Raw genomic sequence first — 23,181 nt, 5'->3', positions numbered from 1 at the left:
GGAGTGAACAAACCAACCAACCATGGTTAAGGAAGGTGCTGAGTTTGTATACAACATCAAGCAATAATTAAAACAATCAAGGTTCCTAAACTTCAGAATGCAGTTCAATAGAAGTAATCAAAGCCTAGTGAAGCCTCTAGAGAGGGCATGGTTGATCAAACAAACTATGGTTTAACAAACCAATGTTCAATAAACCATGGCTTAGTGTCATACACAACCAAACATGCCCCAGAATTAAATCTTTTATCACAACTAGTTTCACAAATAAACTTTTGACAAGGACAATAAATACTACTTAGTTATTTGGTAACAACTGAAATGACAAAAAAAAGCCAAATGCTAGCTACTAAGGATGGAATCAGGGAATCAAACCTCTAGCTCAATTCTAACTTAATAGCCCCACCCCAATCAACTGACCATGGCTTTTAAAGCTTACCACAGCTAGTTAAAGCAAAAGCAAAATCTTGTGATGCCTTAAAGATTCACGAACTGATTAACGCATAATCTTTTGTGAACTAGAGTCAAATTCATCAGATGCATCTGCTGAAATGGACTCTGGTCCACAAATGTGATGTTATAACAAATGTGCGAGTCTTTAAGGCACCACAAGACTTGGTTGTTTTTGCTGCAGCAGCAATGCTACCCCCTCCAGGGATTTTTAAAAAATGCCCTTTAGTAATAGGCTCCTGGTCCCTTTTCTATGCATATGGGGAATAAACAAAACTACAGATTTATCAAGCGAAAAACCTTGGGAAGCACGGAAGCAGTGGCAGAAACGCAAAGCAAGAACAATCACCCAAGCAAGGCGTCAAGGAGACAAAACTGGCAACGGATGCCAAAGGCACCTTCCTCCCTGTGGCATGTGTGTTTTAGGAGGGGTGCGAGGTCAATACTGTACCTTTTCCTTTTGCTGCTGATGCAGCAGCGGTTGCATTGCTGCTGCTGCTGCTGCTGCCACCTCCAACTGTGCAGGATGCCTGAGAATCCTTCCTTAACCTCTTGCTCTGAGGTCTGACACTGGACCTGAGGAAATGATGCTGGTCGTTGCTGTGGGCAGGCTGGACGGAGGAGGAGGAGGATGAGGACGAGGACGACGGGGCTTGGGGCAAAGTGGAGGTTGCCAAGAAGGGCCCCCGGTTAGTGTTGCTTTGAGTGATCGCCTCTTCTTCCTTTGTGCTGCTGGTGCTGGGAGCTGCCTCTCCTCCTTCGCCGGCTCCTTCTTCCAGGGACTCTTCTTCACCTGCTCGCTTGCCCAGCTTCCTCAAGCCTTCCTCAGTCGTAGTCGTGCTGGTGTTGCTGCTGCTGCTTTCGCCCAGCTTCACTGTCATCCTATGTGGAGGAAGAGGAGGAAGGGGGGAGGAGGAGGAGAAGGAGACAGAGACAAAGTGGGGAGGGGGCACAAAGTCAACCAAGAGACCCCTTCAGAGGAACAAGGAAAAAAATATAAAACACCCCGAAGCACAATGCAAACCCACAACGCGCAAACCCACATAACACACACAGCCTGCCTTCAGAGGGGAGAAGTTTAGCTGCAGAAATTCCTCTCAACATGGCCGCCGTTGTTTGTTACTAAATCCCCTTTCGTTGGCTTGTCCCGACCCAACAACCTGTGCCGGTGGTGGGGAAGCAAGAGAAGGGGGGGAAGGAGGCCAGGAACCCCTCCAAAGGGTAGCCAGCGCCGCCGGGCAGCCCCCTGCCCCCTCGCCGGGAAGGTTAAGGGCGCCTTTGGCAAGGAAAACCGCCGAGGCAAACTCGGGCGTTTGGGGGGGGGGGAAGCGTTCGGCAGCCACGGAAAGGAGGAGCCGGAGGGGGGGGAAGCAGCACCCTCGGCGGCACACGGGGAGAGAGGCCAGCAAAAAGAGAGAGGGGAAAATATGAGAGAGATAGAGAGAGAGAGAAATGTCCCCTAAAAAGTGACTCTCCCCCACCCCATCCTACCCATTGTGTGGGTCTTCTGGGCCAGGGGGGCTCTTCTTTCTCCTCACCATGGAGCCGAGGCGATCCGACCTACTGAGGGGGGAAATTCATATTCCTAGATGCAGCAAGCAGCTTCGCTGCCGCCTCCTCCCTCCCTCTCTCTCTCTTTCTCTCTCTCGTGTGAGTGTGTGTGAGCGAGAGAGCGAGAGAGAGCGAGCGTGTGTGCGAGTATGTGTATGTGTGTCTGCCTCTCTAGGACTGGGACTGGCCAAGGCTACAAAGATTTCCAACAACTCCCCACACACCCACTTCCCAATCGCTCAGCACCTTTCCGAATCGCCCTTAAATACGGCGACTTTTCTCCTCTCCAAACCAGAAGAGTGCCAGGTCTATTTTCCTCGCCAAGCCAACCCCAACAACTAATACATTAGCTTGTTGTTTTTAAAAACAACAACAACAAAACCAAACCAACACAAACCCAAAACGCACCACTTGCACGCCATTTTTTTTTTAAGTTTTGCATTTGAAAACGTGGGAGTTATTTAAGGGTTTCACTTCAAATAGCTAAAGAAAGAGCTATGGTTTCCTAAAGACATTCTTTCTCTTTTACTTTTTGTTGTTGTTGCTTTCTTATAGCATGGGTTTTTCAGCATTTGGAATAACCGCAGCTAAACTCAAACCAGATTCAAAACAGTTCCCCACCCTTAAGACATACGTGACCAGCCAGTGTGCCCAATAGTTACAGAAGGTTTAACAAATGTGCTCAGATGCTACTGAAATCTTTATTACTACTTTCACATTACTGAGTTCAGTGTTTACCTAATGCTATGTCAGCATATTCTGCTGTGACCCACAAGACATTTTCTGTATTTCACACATACATACACACACACACACACAATGCACAGGCAGATTAAACTAGTGAACTTCAAAAAAATTGCAAAGTGATTGAAAGCATGGTACCATAAAGCCAAAACAACTTTCAAAAAAGTAACAATTCAAGAGTACAATAGAGGACAATAACACTACAAAACTGTGCACACTTACTTGGAAGTAAGTCCCACTGAATTCAGTGTGACATACTTATGAGCAAATAGACATAGGATCATGTTGCACTATATAAAATGCAATTTCCTTCCCACAGCAGAAATCAAAATTCAAGCACCACCACCAAAAATATACTGACCAACAAAAATAATCCCAGAATTCAGACTAAAAGTGCAGCACTCATTGAAATGAACATCAGTATTACACATTTTACAAAGGGATATGCAGTTGTTTCATAATGGTTTCATTACATATGACTATCAATCACTCCTCTCTGCCTCAAACCCAATCCTAAAACATATATGGAAGTAATCTCCCCCCCCAAAAAAAAAAGTTCTGTGAAATATATTTGTTAGAAAGCATCAGCTGGAACCCAAGCCTTCAAGTTTACATTCTTGGCACACTTTTTAATTGTTTTGGGCTATTCTATGTTGTGTCAGTAGTTTACACAATTTTTAAAAATCCATAAAATTTAATGTGGAATTAAAAGTCATCTTTTTTTACACACAATAGGTATCCAACTTTCATAAACAAGGCAGGACTAGCCAGAAAGGCAATGACGATCACCTGACATTTGAAAGACTTTCGATTTTTTTTCATTATTCTGTGCTGCTGAAAGACCAAAGATTTACAGCATTCAGTTGCACACAAGGGATGATTAAATAAATGAACATCCAACATCCAGGATGAGAGCCCAATTATGTAAAGAGGCTGGATCTTCTAGTGTGTTTGAAAGTTACTAACGCGTGCTCTGGTCCATGGGGTCAAGAAGAGTCGGACACGACTAAACGACTAAACAACAACAAACGCCAACATACCCAACCCATTCTCCCGTCCTCTCCCCAAATAGTGTCCAGTGTCTCCTGGCTTCATCCCGGATGCAAAGTATTCCACCCACATTATTCCCCCTGCTTCCAGTTTCAACTTCAGGTCCCACGTCACTCCTGTCAAACTGTGTTGATGTAATATATTTTTTGCAAAGGACAATTTAGCTTCCCAAAGTTCTCCCATCATTCCTTCTTAATCCCCAATCGATTTCACTCCTTCCCGTTCTCTTTGGGGCAGGAGTTTAACGTCAATGATTTCTGCCGTCTTCTAAATCGTCCCCGCGCCCCTTTACCGCTCCAGATCCGCCCCAAGGAAACGAATCTCTTCCCTCCAGACCCGCTCTAAGGAAGTGAGCCCTTTACTAATCTCACTTCCGACAGCCGGGGCTCCGAGGCTACAATCCGATACACATTTCTCCAGAAGTCAGTCCCACTGCATTTCACTTTCTAGCTAACACGCGAGCTTAGGGTTGCATTTGAAGTCTTCTCGATACACATCCTGGAAAGGGAAGGAGCGATCTTCAAGGAATAGCATTTGGGCCCAAGTCCTACCTGCTGCATGGATGCACCGTTGCGACGCCGGTACCAGATCCCTGCAGCCTAAAGGCCGATCTTGAAAGGTCCCGCTCCGCTGCCCAAATCTCCCCAGCCCCTTGGATTGTTACTCCCACCCTTACGCCTTGCTCGTACACTGGAGACTGATAAGGTCCCCTTCCGCTTCCTCGTTGCCTCCGCGCTCAGCAAAGGGGCGGGAAGCAAAGGGCTGGGGAAAAGCACCCAACGGGCCCGGCTGAGCGCGCAGGCGGCCACGCCCCCACAGACCCCAAACAAATCGCTTCATTGGCCGGCCGAAGCTAGCAGGAAGGCGGAGCCTGAGGCTGCGGTGGTAAAGGTGACCAATCGAAGCGCCGCGCGCGGCTGATGACACCGGACCAGAACTGGGCCAATGGCGAGGCGGGAGTTAGGAGGCGAGATTCGAGGGAAGAGCAAGGAGGGCGGGAGAGGGGCCGAAGCGTTAGAACCAGATTCTCATTCGCTAGAAGGGAATAGACGCGCGCCGATCGTAAAGGGGAAGGGCCCGTGTCACCTGCTAGCATTTCCATTGGCTAGTTTCCTGTTTGACTGGCAGGTGGTAATGGAATACATAGCCGGTGGGATTTTTTTGTAGGGAGAGGCCTGTTGAGTTTTGCAGCATTAACAAAGGGTCTTGTAGTAGAGTATTAAAACTGTTTTGCATTGAGCCAGTTTTGGTAGATTATTAGCGCCTCCTTCATTAGAGGCATGCTCTGCTTAATTGGGGGCATCTTAAAAGGCAGCTGCTTTATTATGGCATCTTCATGCACCTGGTGAGATTCAGTGTTGTAGTTCAGGAAACATTAGAACGTAAATAATCGGTTATTCTTGAAGATGCCAACAGATTCTTTGCTGATGTAGCTGGAAGCGACGTGGAAAACTGTTTTTAAAAAGATGAAATTATCATAGCTATTGCCTTGCAAACCATACTAACTCCAGCCCGTTGTGAGCCATTCCTGTGGTTTTCTGCTCACTACAGAATTATTTCGGATCCGTGGGCGAGTTAAAGGAGCCAGTTTATGCATTCAGCAGAATTTATTTCCATACAGTATTTATAACGAGACTCTTAGCGATAAGAATTCATTTGAGTATATCGCTTCAGTCTGCACGTTGTGTGTGTGTGTGTGTGTATTTGCAGCATAAAAATAAACACTAGTTTTGCCTGCGCTCCCGGCAGGGCCTCTCTCGCTTTTCATTGGGATTTTTCTATTTACCTGTGGATGGCGGATATTGAACCTGAGACCTTATGCATGCATGCAAACCATCTGCTTTCCCCCCCTCCAAAGCCCCCGCGTTCTTTGCACACATGAAGAGAAAGTGAAAGGGAGGTTCAACTCTCCTTAGAAGGAATGCCTTAAGGAAAAGGGAGCTTTTTAAACCACCAGGAACTTAAACTACTTACAAGCAAGCTGGAACTAGCGCCCTTGCTCCTACAGAAACACAACTGACCTAAGGGGCAGCGAGTTGAGAGCTCGGGGGTTTCCGTGAAGATTTCCGCGAAGCGTTCCCCTTCGGAAAACTTCGCGTTCCTTCGGCTCCGTGTGTCCGGTGTTTCCGTAACGGCCGTCGTTGTCAAGGGTAACAACGCTCAGCATCTTGTTGAGTCGGGCTTGAGGCCCGCCAGGCCTCTCTCTCGGGCTGAGGTGGCGCTGTGAGCCGGTAAGCGACAAACTCGAGGTGGGGCTGGGGGCAGGCTGGGATTCAACTTGGACTCGCTTCTTTCGATAAGCTCCTCGGGGGTGGGGGTTGCTGCTCGCGAAGGCCGTGGCCCGAACTGGCGCCTCTGGGGCCGGCCCTGTCGGGGGCGAAGGGAGGGAAACGTAACTTTCGTGCGCACTCAGGTTGGCGATGAGACCCGATGAGTTGGTGTGAGGGTGTGCTGGGCGATGGGGAGCGTTTCAGCATGTCTCTCTCTGTGCTTACTATTATTTCAGCATCTCTCTCTCTGTGCTTAATAATAATAATAATAATCATTGTGGCTCAGGCTTTTGGGTTGCCTTTTTAACACCTGTGAGACCCAGGCAGGAATTTAAAATGCTCCACGGATGGTATCTCGTAACACCCAGCAAACTCGTCAAGATGTACTGTATAAGAAAGGATCCAATGCATGCTGGAAATGCTAAAATTTTGACTGGTTTAGATTAACTCTTGTAATGAGAAACATCAAAAAGTGAGGGGATGAGTTGGTTACCAGCAATCTAAGATACACAATGATAGGCATCCCAACCAAGAACTTTAAAAGAACCAAGTAAGAATGGGAGGGAAGTCAGAGGTAATTAGAACATCAATAAGTTGAATGGCAAAGAATATATTTTTGGGGTTTTTTTCTTTATTATGATTTGGAAATATTTGTGTATCAACAAGAAATTGAAACTTCACATTGCGATCTTATGTTAAGTAAGCATTTCTGTTGTAAAAAACCAATAAAGATGAATCGCAAAAAAAAGAAAAAGGAAATGCTACATGTGGTGGACGCATAAGAGAGCAAAAAAGTATTGCCCCTCCTCACTTGGCTCATATCTAAATTACACAACAGCCATCTCCCTCTCTCCTCTTGGTGTGTATTCATTCCCATGCTTGCCCCAAGTGTGTATGGTGGCCACATTTGACATGGCCTCAGAAGCTCCCCTCCTTTAGCTCCAATGTTCTTCAGCCCTTCAGATGATGAGAGCTGGCTAAGTTAGAAAAACCATAAAATTCTTCTTTTAGTATTCTGTATAGAACAGCTACTTGTTCTGGCCATTACTTTCTAGAAGTAAATAATGGTTTAGTATATATTTTATCTGCATTCTGGCCTGGGTTATTTATACAGTTCGTATTTCACCCCTCGTGCCGGGTGAATACAATGAAATAAGACTACATGAAGGTGAGTTCTATCACTCAGTAACACAGTAGGTGATGACTGCAGGTATTGTGAGGACCATTATGGGAAGCCTACTCTCAGTGAATCTGGACCAGATTGACCTAGTGACCTGCAGGATCCAGTGCCTTGTAGGGGACATCACATCTCCCAGCTCCTGTCTGGAGCAAGGGTTTTTCTGACCTGCTGGTGGGTGGCAGAAATAATGCCACTGATGAGCTTTGGTAGACATATGCTGCATTTCCCCCTCCACGTCTCACCTTGGTAGGGTGGGGAGAGAAGGGCTACTGTTTAAAAAGTATAAATTTAAATTCCTTGTGTTTGCACTGTAATGGAATGCAAAAATATTTAATTTTTATAACTTTTAAATATGTAGATTAGACTACATTTCCTATTGATGCTCAGGACTTATTTTACAGTTAGTTTGTCTCTAAATACTTGTTTGTGTTGTAGCTCTTTATCATGGCTGTGTACGTTGATCATCGTATAGAAGCTCTCGAGTCCCGTGGACGCCATTCTCACATAGCTTGGCACCCTCAGCAGCCATTTTTGGCTGTCGCATCTATTAATTTAAACTCTGGTGGCAGTGTGGATATTTTTCTAGAACAGGTGAGCATTCTAAAACTTTCTCTTTTTTCTTTTTTTTGCACTAGCTTTGAACACTGCTGCATCTGTAAAGATACAGAAGTTCAGTTTTGTTAAACTCAGTTTTTTATGTGTTATATATACACAGTGTCCTAGTTCACTTTAAATCCATTGAATTACGTCAGGATTTATTACTTTGCTGTTATTATGTCTAAAGTTTTATAGGTGATGTGCAAATATTTTAAGAACACACACTCTGCCCACAGGCTTCTGATTAGACATGATATAAAACACTTTTCCTTTCCACTTTGTCTTGGGAAAGGAAAACGGAGGGTTTCCCCTCTTCCAAGTTGGGCCTTTAGAGAAAGCACCATCCTCTGTGCTACCTTTTGCAAGACCTGGAGAGAGAGAAGAGCCTACCCTTTGTTTTCTCAATTGAGAAGAACGATGAGGCCTTTTTTTAGTTGTTTTTTCAGTTAGACTTTTACAGAAAGCATTAAAAATAATTACAAAAGCCCAACTTGTAGGAGGAAGAAAGCATCTTTCCTGCGACTGATGGGAGTTGGAAGGAAGTTCAACAATATCCTTTTCCTAGTGTGTTTATGCACTGCAGAGCAAAACAATAGGCTTTTTTTCTACATTCTACCCAGCAACAAAATTCAGCTTACAGTGTAGTTTTAACTTTCTTTTAAACATAATTAGTTCGGTGGAAGGTAGAAAAGGAGGGCTTCTTGTATCAAACATGATAGGAGCTAGAATGACCTCTGGAGGTAGAACACCAGTTTATTTGGAGAACGCAGAATGCTTGACTTTTCAGAAGGCTGAAAAGAAGGAATGTAAAAAAGATCTGTGTTGTTTGCAGGGAGAATATGTGTGTGATGCACACTTGGAAAGAAGCTTCCAGGCCACATGCCTCAGTTGGCATCCAACCAAACTGATACTGGCAGTGGGCTGTGAGATGGGCGACGTGGTGGTGGTGAACAAGCAGGACAAGGAACATCATGCGGTACCCTCCAACCATAATGCTGATATTACAATTCTAAACTGGAGTACTAATGGCACCCGACTAGTTTCTGGCGACAAAGTAAGTAGCAAAATCAAAATGGTTCTTTGATTAACATAGTTTTAATAGGTACTACAGACATGCAGCTGTATAATAAACTGAAAGAAATGTGGAGGTGGCAACAGTGTCCTGGGACAAGAATAGGAAGAGGCATTCTAAAGGACTGGGAAACAAAGTAGGAGGCCAGTATTGGGAATGAAGTGCCAGAATCCATAGGACTTTGTGTTACCTAGGGCTACTTTTCTAGCGTACTATATTGACTTCTGAGAGTGCAGACAGTACAGTTGTCTAGCTCTAAACCTCCATTGGCCTGTGTTTGCTGTGGGAATGCTGAGAATTATCTGTGATATGGAAATGAATAGAAAAGTCCCTTTATAGTGTAGGAGCCCCTCAAGACACAACCCTACAGTCTTTTGGTGTTGTCTATGTTGTTTTAGAATGTCTGAGCTATACAATCCCCAGAGGGACTCATTTAGTCTGTGCCATTTCGACTGGTTTGTTGATGTGACGAATTCTGTTGCCAGTGTGTAGCACGTTGTGTGTGGCTAACTGAAGTGACAGCACATTGTGCCTCATGCACCACGTTCTGTCTGCTTTTTCAAGAGCTGTGTTACCTCTTCCTTGTTCAATGCAAGGGTATCAAAATAAGAGTGCAGGAAGGTCCTGAACAGACAGGAATATATGGTATTGTTGAAAAGCAAAAGCCCAGTGTATGTTTCTGTTTTGTTCTGTTTTGTCAACATTAAAGTGATATTTCTCTGCTTTGTGTCTGCAAAATGAAAAAGAGAGCAACACGAGGGTCAAACCAGGTGATATGGGAGAGTTGTCATCAGGATCTTCTGGGTTTTTTAAAAACCCAACAACATTAATAGTAGTTTGTGGAGGTGGCTTTGGCTCCAGAGATTTAAAATTTTATTATTAAAATTGTCTGTTTCCTGTTTGAAAGTTAGTACTTGCCTGTGGGGCATGCGTGGAGATTGCAGGTACCTGTAAGCCCACTCCACCCATGTTCCAAGAGGATGCATTAGCAAACTGAGCATAGATGTAGAATGGTCAGTGCACTGTAGATGAACAGAGGGCTTTTGCTTGGCTACTTTAAAAAAATGAAAGTAATTGGAAATGAAAAACTTTGGGCTTATTCATGACGCTCATATGACATGGCAGCTGCAATTTTCAATCTGTTCATGGTTATTTTCTAGCACTGGCTATCAGAGACTAATGTTGTCATGTGTATGCTGATGTCATGTGCTACAATGCGCTGAATCCACTGGTGGAGGAAGAGGAGTGGGGGGGGAGCGCAGCGCCCCTGGCAGCGCGATCCCAGTGGGGTGCTATCGCAGCTGCCCCCTGCACGCGCTGGGCACCATGCCCCCACAGGCTGCATGCCATGCCCCCAGGGCACGCGCCCCCCCGCCCTCCGCCTCCCCCCCACCCGGTGCTGGAGCATGAAGCTCCACCACTGGCTGGATCCAGGTTTGACATACTGCTGCAGGGGCAGCCCTTCAAGTTCTCTTCTGCTGAATGCCAATAGCCGATTTGCATTGTCTCTATCACATGCTGTTGGCATGTGTATTACCACCTTTGCACATAGCAGCACAGCTAGGAGATGTCACAGGCTGTTGTGCTCTGAGTGGCAAAGCAAATTGGCTCTGAATGTATTTTCTATCTTTCCTAGCTTATTTCCAGCTTTTGTCAAACAATCCTAAAACAACGCTACAATTCTCAGTATAAAATGCCAGTAATAAAAGCATTGTGTCAACTATCTTAATTTTTCTTGTAACCTTTATAGCTTGGTGTCCTTGTGTTATGGAGGATGGACCAGCGGGGTAGAGTTCAGGGCCCCCCTCTGCTTAAGCATGAATATGGAAAGCATCTCAATTACTGCATCTTCCGACCACCCCCTCCTGGCGAGTAAGTAGCACACTCTGGCCAGACTTCTGGTAGGCAATAGAAAACAGGTGGAATCGGACCTGCTGACTTCCTCAGTGTCCAGTCAACAGTATCTATGTTGGATCAGACCTCCTCTTATTTTGAGTGTTTTTGTAACTCATATACTCCCACCATTTATGTTCATTAAAGCTTCTACTCCATCTTCTAATTGACCTTGCTACTTACTGTTGTCTGCCTTCCTCCTAAATCCTCTATTGGAATTAATCTACTTTTTCAGTGTCATGCCCAGGTCCTTTGCCTTCTTATGAACCTGCTTTTTTATTCTGCTTTCATGGTCCCATCACCAGTTCTATTCTGGCTGCACTCCTGCTCTCTGTCCAGATATAGTTCATCATTACCTGCAACTGACAACATCCTATCTCATGTTAGTCGCTTTTGAATCTCCATTTCTGTTCTAATTTATCTGGAAAATTTAATTCCTGCTTTTACCATTAAAAGTGTCTTACTTAAATTTTAGTAAAAGCAAAATAAAACCAAGAAAAATAACAACAAATACCAAAAAGCAGCAACAAAAGCTATGAAAGACCTGAGAGAGTTGTTTCTGAATGCAGTGTAGATTTGTCAACATACAGCAAGCAAAATCTCTTTTGTTGTGGTGAGATCTTGTTGGTAACCAGGGGGTGGTATTCAACTAGGTTTTACTCAGATTAGAACTGTTGAAATTGCCATATTCGGAAATAACTGAGGTTTCTGATTGATTTTCAAAAACAGCCCTTTGTGAAACACATTACAGTAATCTAACCCCACAGGCATCTTTTTATCCTTGGCAGTGACCCTGGAAGGACACTATGCCATGATGGCCATGGCACTGACCTTTCCACAGTGTCATTGCGGGGTGGGGCAGGAGGTGAAATGGCCCTGGAGCAGATTAAAAGTGCTGCTTGTCACAGAAACAAAAAGAAAGAACAGAAGCAAAGAGAAGGGCAGGGAGCAAAGCCACTGTTTTTGAACATTAAACTTTCAGCACACCACTAGCACAAAATTAAACTGCCACATAAAACCTTCAGTACTTTCTTTAATTACTAATAACGTCCAGAAACAAGCTAATACTGGAAAAGAGCTAATACTGGAAATCATGTTTGCAGTAGTTTGAGGGATTCTGCTCTAGGCCTGGAGTGAGGCTTTCCCCTTTGTCATAAGTGATGGCTGCTTCTGACAGTTCCTCTAAGAAAGGAGCCAAAAATAACATGCTGTGTTGTTACCTGCAGGGACTTGGTACAGCTAGCAAAAGCTGCAGTCAGTGGAGATGAGAAGGCCCTGGACATGTTTAACTGGAGAAAATCTGGGATGGGCATGCCTCTGAAAATGGGACCGCAAGAAGGGCTGTCCTTCTTCATCAGTGTGACAGATGGTACGGAAACTGCTGTAGCCTGGTGGGAAAAGTCACTTTATTGAGGCTTTCTTTGCTTATACATTGTGAGGAGGTAAAAAAATAAATCTGAAAGGAATGGTTTGGATGATCCTTCCGGTCCAATTCTCTCCCATTCTTATGGTGAAAGATATCAGTAGATCCTCCTTTTTCCAATTTCTATTTTCTTAGACAAAGATCATTTGTGGAAACAGACTTTGTGACTGAATTTATTGACTGTATAATAGTATTTGTTAAACTGTATCAAATTTGATTTCTTAAGACTACAGTAGTAGTAAAATTGTGATTAAAGGTGCAGTGCAATACAAGTTTGCAGGAGAATACTGATAAGGTGAAAGTGTCGCACCCCTGCCAGTAAAGTACTTTCCTCAGACTCGCTTCTATCAGACTCAACTTTACTATACTGTATTCTGTTATTTCCTTTCTGAAGAAGAAAAGGACATCGTAAAAAGGGACCTCTAAATCTTGCATGATTTAAAAACGCACTTGTACTGCTTTCCACTTGATGGGGCTGTGTACCTCCAAATTAGCCCCTGTAAGAGATACAAGATGCCACAATATTGGTTTTGTCTACATCTTATTGCTGCATGCCAAATGCGAATAGCACTCTTTTTTCTTTTACTTTTTTGCTTTTGACAAAACCAATATTGTTGCATCTACCTTCTCTTATAGTCTCTTAGTTTGTAGGTGCACAGCCCCACCTAGTGGTAAGCAGTAGAGGTATATCTTTAAATCATAAAAGTTTTGCCTTTTCCCATACCTTCTGTGGGCCAAAACAAGGTAAAGGACAGAAGAAAATTGCCCATCCAGTTCAGTACCCTCTTCTCACAATGCCCACCCATCTATGGGAAACCTTCAAACAGGACCCGAACATAAGTGCACTCTGTCTTCTTGTGGTTTTCTATAACAGGTTTTCAGAAGCATTACTACCTATGACTGTGGAGGTAGAGTTTAGGCATCATGGCTAATAGCCATTGTTAGCCTTCTCAGTGAATATGTCCAATCCTTTTTAAAAGCCATCCACATTAGTGGCTGTCACTTCCTCTTGTGCGGGCGAGTTCCATAATTTAACTGCACTCACGGTGTGAATAAATATTTCCTTTTATCTGTTCTGAACCTTCCAACATTCAGCTTCATTGGATGTCTACAGGTTTGTGTTATAAGGGACAGTTGCTTCTTGGGGGGTAAGGGAGAGCTATTTGACTTCTCTAAAATCTACATGTTGGTCTCCCACCATTTACGCTGCTGATATTGAAAGTGAGAAATACCCATTTCAACACTATCCTACCGTCTCTTTATGGTGCATTAATTTTTTGCTGCCTTTTGTTTTCAGACCCTATACAGTGGTGCCTTGCAAGACGAAATTAATTCGTTCCGCAAGTCTTTTCGTCTTGCGAGTTTTTCGTCTTGCGAAGCACGGTTTCCCATAGGAATGCATTGTAAATCAATCAATGCGTTCCTATGGAAATCGCCTTCAGACCAGGTCCGGGGACAGTCTGTCCCCCGACCTCTTCTGAAGACCGGCGGGGGGGGGGAAGTCTTTGCTTCCCCCCGCCTGCCTTCCCGGGACAGCGGAGACTTCTCCGCTGTCCCGGGGCGATCTTAAAATGCTGGCAGGTGGCAGCGAAGGCTTCGCTGCCGTTCCCCAGCATTTTAAAAGCCCCCGGGACAGCGGAGACTTCTCCGCTGTCCCGGGGCGATTTTAAAATGCTGGCGGGCAGCAGCGAAGCCTTCGCTGCCGCCCGCCAGCATTTTAAAAACCCTGGGACAGCGGAGGACTTCTCCGCTGTCCGGGGCGATCTTAAAATGCTGGCGGGCGGCAGCGCTGCCGCCCGCCAGCATTTTAAAATTGCCCCGGGACAGCGGATGAATTCTCCGCTGTCCCGGGGCAATTTAAAAGCCCCCGGGAAGGCAGGTCCTGGACCTCTTCTGAAGGCCCTGCCTGCCTTCCCGGGGGCTTTTAAATCGCCCCGGGACAGCTGAGAATTCATCCGCTGTCCCGGGGCGATTTTAAAATGCTCCCGGACGGCTTTTGAAGGCAGGCGGGGGGGGGGGGAGCAAAGACTTTTGCCCCCCTCCCGCCTTCAGAAGAGGTCCAGAGGGCTCTCCAAGCTGCGCATAGCAGCCTGCTGCCCCGCGCGAGGGGCGCTCTGCTTAAGAGCGCCCCTCGCGCGGGGCAGCAGGCTGCTATCCGCAGCCTAGGCGGGAACTCTTCTGAAGGCTGGCGTGGGAGAAGGGCTTTTCTTCCCACCGCCAGCCTTCAGAACAGCCTTCTGAATGTTGGCGGTGGGGAGGAAAACCTTCCTCCCACCGCAAGTCTTCAAGACAGGTCCGGGAACAGAGGAGAAGCGCTGTGCACCTTCCCCTCTGTTCCCAGACCTGTCCTGAAGGCTTGCGGTGGGAGGAGGGCTTTCCTCCCCACCGCCAACATTCAGAATGCTGTTCTGAATGTTGGCGGTGGGGAGGAAAAACCCTCCTCCCACCGCAAGCCCCGGGAACAGAGGAGAAGCCCTTCGCGCCTTGTCCTCTGTTCCCGGACCTCCCACCGCAAGCCTTAGGACAGGTCCGGGAACAGAGGAGAAGGCGCGCTGCGCTTCCCCGCTGTCTCCGGAGATTTCCCTATGGGCTTTCGTCTTGCGAAGCAAGCCCATAGGGAAATTCGTCTTGCGAAGCCGCTAAAAAATCGGAAAACCCTTTCGTCTTGCGGGTTTTTCGTTTAGCGAGGCATTCGTCTTGCGGGGCACCACTGTATAAGTTTTGTCCTCATATTAGCACAGCTCTTGTAAACTTTCCAGGTGAGCCTTTGTGTGGTTCTGCAGTGAAACTTTATCTACAGGGCAATGAAAACCCCCAAACAGCCCGTACCTCTATACTAATAAAGGATCTTGAAACAGTGGGTGGTCTTGCAGTATCCTGGCCACTTAGAACTTTCAAACAAACCAAGCCTGAAAGTCCTGGAATCCTAATCAAATTAAAGCTTTTACAATGGTGCTCCACTCACCTAGGCTTTTCAGTCATTTTAATTGCCTTCTTTGTTTTTTAGATCTCTGATTAAAAGCTTTGAATCTCTCTATAGGAGCTTTATGTAAGTGGGGGGCCACTCTGTAGTTGTAATAACTGGCCATCAGTACAGGGAATTACTTTGCTTTTAGAATTTTGCTTGTAAATGTTTTCTCTGTGTTGTGTTAAGGGTACAAAAAGTATAGTTGTTCCCTTTGTTTGTTTTGAGATTTCTTTTTAATCCTTTTCAAGAACCAGTTAGCTTCAGAACCCTTTCTGGTATCAAATTGTGAAGAAGTAAACAAATATTTTAAAAAATAACAATTTCCTGTCATACATGGTTCTTTTAAAACCTGTTTACAAGGTGCTTTGATATTCCTTAACTAAAGCAATCAAAATAAATTAAAAAATTGTCCAGTAGCAACTTAGAGACCAACTAAGTTTGTTCTGGGTATAAGCTTTTGTGTGCATTCACACTTCTTCAGATACCTTATGTTTAACTATTATAACCCACCCAGGTCCTTAGGATGAAAAAACCCAATAATAATAATAATAATAATAATAATAATAATAATAATAATAATAATAATACATTTTAGATGTGTCCTTAAAATTCCTTAGCTGTACATTTGTAAAATAAAATAAAATAAAATTGTAGTAAGCTGTGGATAGAAATCTTTTTGTAGATATGTGTATTCTACAGGAAGATGTGAATGGTTATAGCTCCCTGTTGTTCACTGGGTAATAAATTCTTATTTCCCTTTGTGTAATGCATGAACCAACCTTTGACAAGTGCCTTATAATAATTTTTGACAAGAACATAATAGTGGTTCACACTTTCCCAAACAGTAGACATTATTGGGTACCTTTTCTACTTTTTTTTTTTTTTTTTGCTTGGAAGCATAGAAAAGTAGATTATACAGGTAGGAAAAAGGTAGGTGGCATTAATGCTAAAGTAGTGCCAGCCTCCTTTAAGAGCTTTGGATCTTGACCTGCACAGAAAAGCAATTCCTATTGTACTGTTGTTGTTTCCCCCCACTAACCTCCATTCTGGTAAATTGGTGTGATGCATTTCAAGAACTTGCAATAGTCAATATCTGTCAGGACATACTTAGTGTTCTCTTGAAATGACCTGGCTATACTAAAACCAAGGGAGAAGCCTGTTTTGTAATACAGTGCTGTATTATAAGTCTGTGGCAATATGGATACTGAGCAAAATAAGCTTGATCCTGTATTACTTTTTATTTAAGCTGTAGTAATATTATAATGTACCAGAATCAATCAACCTTGATTTCATTGCAGGAACTGTGCATTATGTGAACGAGAGGGGGAAAACGAGCCAGGCATTGACCACAGAGAGTTCAGTCCAAAAGCTGCTTTTCATGGAAAAAGATATATTGGTAGTAATAACGGAGACTCTCCTCTTATCTCTTCACAAAATTTCTCTTGAAGGAGAAGCAGAGGAGGTCTTGAAGGTAGGCACCGTGGGCTGTATGATAACATCATTTAAAAGAGAAAATTGATTCTTTGGTTTTCTGACTAGTCTGCAGGCTGCACAAAAGAATCTTAAAGGCAACTTATTGTACATTGTGGAAATCAGGATTCCAGATGCTAGTTGAGCATTTGAAGTGTTCTCTCTTTTTGAACATTCTTGCTCAAAACAGTGAGTCCGCTGAGCTACACTGCACTAGGTTGGAGCCATGTATTTCAGCTGGCCATGAACTTTAAGAGTGGACACTTAGTAGTACGGTGTATGTCTTACATGAAGAATGTTCCTTGGTGAGGTAGCAGGGCTGGGAAAGACCCCTGTTGGTCTGAGCTGCTACCAGTCAGAGAAGACATTGGCCTAATTGGGACCAATGGTCCAACTCCATATTAAGACAGCATAAAACGTTCAGTGTGTAGCTGTCAACAAAACACTTACCCTAAATTGGAGCAACAGGAGGATGTCCCCACTTGCTTCTGCAAGTGTAGAACTGTCCCTGACAGTGAAGCAAATGAGGAATCATCTGCTTACAAGGAAGCTCTGTGTGTGATTTGGGCAGGGTTTTTTTCAGCCTTATACCCTTAGCTGTAAAATGACAGCAATTGCTGACTTTCATAGGAAGGATTGTTAATAAGATAATAGCTGTTTTAATCTGTCACAGGAAAAACAAAGTCTTGTGGTTCCATGAGGACTAAAGATATTTATTACTGCATATGTTTTTGTGAACTAGAGTCTACTTTGTCAGATGCACCCTGTAATAAATTTGTTAGTTTTTACATCCCTGTAAGATTCTTTGTTGTACAATCGTCTGACAACTGTAAGCAAACTGACACTGATACCTAAAAACATACATTCAAGCCTTAAAACATGAGCTATCTGAGAAGTAACCTCATTATTTGCCATGATTCCACCCCAAGCCCATTGCTGCCAAGTAAGACAAAGAGAGTACCTTGTGTTTTCAGTACTGTCTCCTTGCATAACTTATCAGGTGAAGCTGAGTGGAAGAATGGGTCATTCCGCTGATATCATTTTGATTGACCGTAGCCTTCTTATAGCAGCAACAGGTGAAACAGTTCTCAGGTAAGAAAACTGGCAGGGGGGGCTTGGCTTAGTACCAGGTTGTGGGCTGTGTTGCTATTTAGATACTATGTCTTTTTTCAGATAAATTTCATTGAACAGTGTCTTTAGCCTGATTGTGAACCATTTGCCCCCATTTTAAAGGGTCACCATATTGAGGGCCAATAAGAATGTGAGCTGCAGATTCAACAAATCTTGCCTATGCCACACACTTGCTAGATGGCTTTAGGAAAGCCTCCTGTCTTCAACCTCTGCCCCCAAATATGTGAATAATAATGCTGTTCTAGCTTGTGGATTTGTCATAAGGGTTACTGGGAGAATGTATGTGAAGGCCTTGGAACATTTGAAATGTGCTATGTAAATGCTGCAGTGTTGTTGTTAAAAGGATTATAGCAGACTTCCCAACCTGGTGCACTCCAGATGTTGGATTACAATTCCCATCAGCTCCAGCCACCATGTCAGGCTTTGGGAGCTTGGCTTCCTCCCCACTTGGCCGTAGTACAAAGAGAAAGCAGTCTCTTACCACTAACAAAAATGCTTAATGAATGCAACAAAAGAACAAGCAACCATTCTCAGAGTGCAGGTGCTCCTAATTAAGGTTCCTCCCACTTCCCTCTAGTCACTTCTGTCCTCTCATCTCCTAGCAACCTAATTTCTCAGCCATTGAGCCTTTTGCGAAGCCACCTTATCTAATCTCCTAGCCTTGGGACTGAGAGGATGTACATCTTCCAGTGAGAGAGAGTCTGCTGTCTCATTCTCTTCCCTTTCTTCTTATTACTGTTCTGCCCAACTATTATCTTCCGAACTGTGACCCTCAGCAAACCACTGTTCCGAATCAACACTCCTCCACTGCTCCTGTGGAGTTTCAGGATCCTGGCCATGAGCAGGGGTAGGAGTAGGCTCCCACCATTCCTCATCAGAGTTGTACTCCCTCAGCCTGGTCTCTGACACGCCATGGCAATGGATAGGGATGGGGAGAATTGTAGTAGCCGCCCTCCCCCCCGCCAAATGTGGAGAGCCCCAGGATAAGGCATAGCAATCCAGGATAAGGCACAGTATGCCATTATAGTGTGTTCTACCATTAGCTGTTACTTCCCTGGAGCAGTGCTAAGTGAGGCAAGGAGGACTTCATTGTGCGTAAAGGTTGCTACAAAAGAGCAGAAGCTACACCAAAAAGGCAAATGTGGAGGAGAAAAGCTGAGGGCAGGATCTGTGCCTGTGGCCAGCTGTTGACAAGGTGATTTATTATCTACCCTCCTCTGTACTTTCTCTGTAGGTTCTGGGACTTGGAGAAAGGTGAGAACTATGTACTGGATCTGGATGAGCAGCTTGGGTTTGAAATAGGAGAGTGCCTCAACTGTGTTTCCTTTTGCAATGCTAAAGGTGAGGAAGAACTTCTTTCATTGACTTCTGATGACCCAGTTATTCAAATTTGCAGTCCCCTGGTATTCATTCAATTACACTCTGCTTGGTGGAAAGTATCTATTGAAATTGCTATGAAATTAAAATGTAACTTTCTTATATGTAGTATAAATGTGACTGGAGAACTGTGCTACTGGAATAATAATCCCTAACAGAATGAAGGAGCTTATAAAATAAACATATGAATTGTAAGAGGAATTTTAACAGGTATTAGGTAGGACATGCACCTTCACACATAGATTATTCCTTGGCCTTCCACTTCTAAATGCTCGGTGCAGGTAACAGGGCAGCAATACATTACTGCTAGCATTAAACTTTATTTTGTGCCATTTGGACACTGAATGCTGTTCAGAATCTGGAAGAAATATATGGCCAGGCTGGCAAAGAAGCCAGAGATAGGTGCTGAGCAGTGGGGAGAACTGAAAGGCAGTTGGAGGTACAGATACTTTTAATATACTTCACTGATCAATTTCCCCTTAATATCCCAAGCCACTGTTGGAGGCAGCATTTGTGCTGTGTGCCAAACATTCAAGTTTTACCAAGGGCTATGGAGTGTTCTTAGTCCTGAATACAGATTCAAGTTATTTGTACAGTGTGTGACTTACTATATTAAATTTGGCTAGCTTAGTATTATGTGTGGCTGCCATTCTTGTCTCCTTCAATGTTAAAACTGAAATCCTTTGGTTCTCTACTTCTCCTACCCTTTTCCTCCAAGCTCTACCTCCTCCCTATATCTCCCTCAATCCTTTCCTCTTTTCATCACCCCACATCTCACTCTAGGGCTTTATTACCTCGTTGTCCTTTTCTAGCTCCTCTATATGCACCTTTCACTTTTACAACTTGTTGCTAGCTTCCCTGCCATTGCCACATCTGTAGAGAAAAGCTGATTACTTTTCTTGGGGATTCTTCTTACAGTGCATACACTAAGCAAAGGTTTACACGGAGGTGGGGGAACTTGTGCCCCCCCCCGGTGTTGTTGGAACTCACAACTCCCATCAGTGTCAGACAGTATGGACAGGATGATGGGAATGATAATCCAACAACCTCTTGAGAGCCACAGGATTGTGTTATACAGTCTTGATTGCTTAGGCTAGAGCGTGATAGATTGTTGGGTTTTATATAGTCCAATATAAATGATGATGATGTTGACCTGATCAGAAGAGTGTGGTGTATTTTGCAGGTCTCCTATCAGCTGGCACCGACAGAGGGAAGATAGCTATGTGGAGGAAGGTGGCATCCCCTTCCCAAAGCATTTGCTCACAGGAAGCCAAGGACAGCTGGAAGCTTCAAGCACCTACTGAGCTTGAGGGGAATATAATTCAAATACAGGTAAAGCAGTGAATATATTCCTTTCTACTTTTTTGCTTATTTAGGTGTAATAGTGTGTACCATGGAGGATGTGTTCAACAGTAAGCAGGTTTGGTGCACAGATCAAACTGCCTGAAACAGGCTGCTGCCACCCTTCCTCCTTGCTCTTCTCTCCCAACCCCTATTTTAAGTAGGTATGCATATATATGATTGCATGTCCAATTATAGTAGCGTAGGGCTGGACTCTCGTTGGGCAGATGTGTGCCTCTGATTTCTGTAACTTTTATGAATCTTGCTGGTTTCCCCTCCCGACCTATTTGGCACATTGGTTTCACTTGACTCATGGTTCCTGAATTACTTGCAAAAGGAAACATCTGTACATTTCCCAGTCCTCCCCAACTGTCTTTAAAAATTATTTCACAGAGGACAGAAACCATGACAAATTTTTGTATCTGATAAGATTTCATTAGCTGACAACTAGTTTTTCATCAAAATTCCATAGGATATATCCTTCCACATAAGAGGAGTTTTGTAAGCTATAGAAGTCACATCAGGTAAAATTAAAACAATTTGGGAACTGCTTTCAAAATTTCTATATACTCTGTCTTATCAGAAGTTACAGTATTAACCAGTGTTGCCCAGTCGTGCTGCCTTGAGCATGAGCTGTAAAAGAGAGCCCCTCCATACTACTAGACAGTAGTCTTCTTCACACTATTAGACTCTAGGGGAACCTGTGTCTCTCCAGATGTTGCTGAACTACAATTCGCACCATCCCTTAACATTGATTATGCTGTCTGGCACTGATGGGAGTAGGATGTCTAGAGGGCCATGAGTTAATTTGTTTGTTTATTATTTATATCCTGTCCACGTGGCTGGGTTTCCCCAGCCACTCTGGGCAGCTCCCAACAGAATATTAAAAACATGATAAAAGATCAAACTTTTTTTAAAATGACTCCATGGGTACAGATGTTGCTTCAGCAGCAGTCATTCTCAGACCAAGCTTTAAATAGGAACTACAGCTCTATCTCAATAGCTAGCTCTGCTTTTGTTGAGAGGAGCCTCTTGATTTAAAGGGGTCCAACCTGCTTTAGCACTCATTGACTCTCATGAAGCAGAAGAGACTGTAATTGTGCTAGGACTTCACTCAGGAATCCCCTAAGTCAAAGAAGGGCCATGTGACATCCTTGGGTGGGCCAGAGGGGTAGTGGCAGCACAGCTCTTCTTGTATCAGTGCTTCCAGTTGGTTAGGTGCTCCTGGGGCTGGCCCAGAAGCCAATTCCCATTCCACTCCAAATCCACAAGCATGAAAACTGCTATATAATTTTGAACTTCACTGAGTTAACATTTTAAAAAAGAAATAATGTAAGTGGTATTCACTTTTTGCTCATGCTTTTTTAAGAATCCAATGCTCTAGTTCAAATGCATTGTGTTAATTTTCTTATTTAAAATGAGTTACATTTTGTACTTAATCTCTCTTTCTTCATATTGTCTCTAGTGGGGATCCAAAAAAAATTTGTTGGCTGTAAACACAGGCAGCTCTGTAGCAATCCTTAATGAACAGGCAATGTTGTCACACTTTCACCAGCAAGTGGCAGTGGTGCAAATTTCGCCAAACCTATTCAATATTACCTCCTTCAGCACAGGAATGACTGACAACCTTCGCATCGACATGCACGTCAATGGAGTGTGTTGCACTAAGGTAACTTGCATCACTGCCAATAGATTTTCTTGTCAGGTTGGGGTTCTTTGTTGGGGGATGGAAAATATGTTGTTTGTTTATTTTTAAAAAATGGATGCAGAGCAGCAGTGATAATGGATGCACCAGCCAGTAAAGCACATACAACTAAACAAAAACACAATACAGTGGTGCCTCGCAAGACGAAAATAATCTGTTCCGCGAGTCTCTTCGTCTAGCGGTTTTTTTCGTCTTGCGAAGCAACCCTATTAGCGGCTTAGCGGATTAGCGCTATTAGCGGCTTAGCGGCTATTAAAGGTTTAGCGGCTAAAAGGCTATTAGCGGCTTAGCGGCTTAGAAAAAGGGGGGAGCGAAAAAAATCGCAAGACTCGCAAGACAAAAACGAAAATTTCCCATAGGGAAATTCGTCTTGCGAAGCGCATTGAAAAACGGAAAACCCTTTCGTCTAGCGGGTTTTTCGTCTTGCGAGGCATTCGTCTTGCGGGGCACCACTGTACATGAGATGAAGCCACCAGAGTTAACTACAAAAACTTAGAGTAAACAGGACAGGCCTAAAGGATAACTACAAATGTTTCAGGCAGACCTTCCTTGGGGTTCCCACAGTTGGGTTAGAAGCCCAGGAAAGGCCCTCTCTTTGGTAGCTACTCTGATAATTCTGCAAGCAAGGATACCTGGAGGAGGGACTCTAATTATAATCTCAGCTGTTTGGCAAGTTCATATAGGTGCAGAAAGCACTCTGTTATCATCTTTTGTGCAAAAACAAAATTGCAAGGTTTTCCTCAAGAGAGAGGGAGCATATGACAACCAACTGCTATAGCAAGGCTTTTCTAGCCTCCAAATCCCAACCTCCTTCTGCTGTTACCTGTAGGGAGGGAAATTACCATAGGGTTTTCCTAGCCCCCTGATGTTAACATAAATATTTACCTGGGTGCAGAGGGGAGTGGATTTGAATCTTTGTTGGGGTTGTATGACATCTAAACAAGTCTAGCAGTTCAGAGCAA

General features: G+C 44.1%; 2 protein-coding genes across 7 annotated transcripts in view; one reads left to right on the top strand and one right to left on the bottom strand.

Annotated features, from left to right (window-relative positions):
* The window catches only part of CRAMP1 (cramped chromatin regulator homolog 1), a 41,210-nt gene extending 36,617 nt beyond the window's left edge, over positions 1-4,593 (bottom strand). The window contains exons 1-2 of one of the 5 annotated variants that reach the window (XM_083711173.1): positions 4,344-4,593; positions 899-1,329 (exon numbers count right to left, since the gene is read on the bottom strand). In XM_083711173.1, the coding sequence (XP_083567299.1) occupies positions 899-1,328 (430 nt within the window). In that variant the 5' untranslated portion in view covers position 1,329; positions 4,344-4,593. Of the gene's footprint in view, positions 1-898; positions 1,330-1,501; positions 2,184-4,343 lie in introns of those variants that run through there. The other 4 variants (XM_083711171.1, XM_083711175.1, XM_083711174.1 and 1 more) reach the window with 4 other exon arrangements.
* Positions 4,594-5,905: 1,312 nt separating this feature from the next.
* The window catches only part of IFT140 (intraflagellar transport 140), an 86,806-nt gene continuing 69,530 nt past the window's right edge, over positions 5,906-23,181 (top strand). For both annotated transcript variants that reach the window (XM_083711170.1, XM_083711169.1), the window contains exons 1-10: positions 5,906-6,023; positions 7,678-7,833; positions 8,672-8,893; positions 10,662-10,783; positions 12,031-12,173; positions 16,494-16,666; positions 17,666-17,757; positions 19,031-19,137; positions 20,357-20,505; positions 21,980-22,183. In XM_083711170.1, the coding sequence (XP_083567296.1) occupies positions 7,687-7,833; positions 8,672-8,893; positions 10,662-10,783; positions 12,031-12,173; positions 16,494-16,666; positions 17,666-17,757; positions 19,031-19,137; positions 20,357-20,505; positions 21,980-22,183 (1,359 nt within the window). In that variant the 5' untranslated portion in view covers positions 5,906-6,023; positions 7,678-7,686. The remainder of the gene's footprint in view (positions 6,024-7,677; positions 7,834-8,671; positions 8,894-10,661; positions 10,784-12,030; positions 12,174-16,493; positions 16,667-17,665; positions 17,758-19,030; positions 19,138-20,356; positions 20,506-21,979; positions 22,184-23,181) is intronic.

Source organism: Podarcis gaigeae (genome assembly GCF_964106915.1).
Source record: "Podarcis gaigeae genome assembly, chromosome: 14".
Classification (NCBI taxonomy): domain Eukaryota; kingdom Metazoa; phylum Chordata; class Lepidosauria; order Squamata; family Lacertidae; genus Podarcis; species Podarcis gaigeae.
Note: the sequence above shows the minus strand (reverse complement) of the source record. Positions and strands in the feature narration are given on the sequence as shown.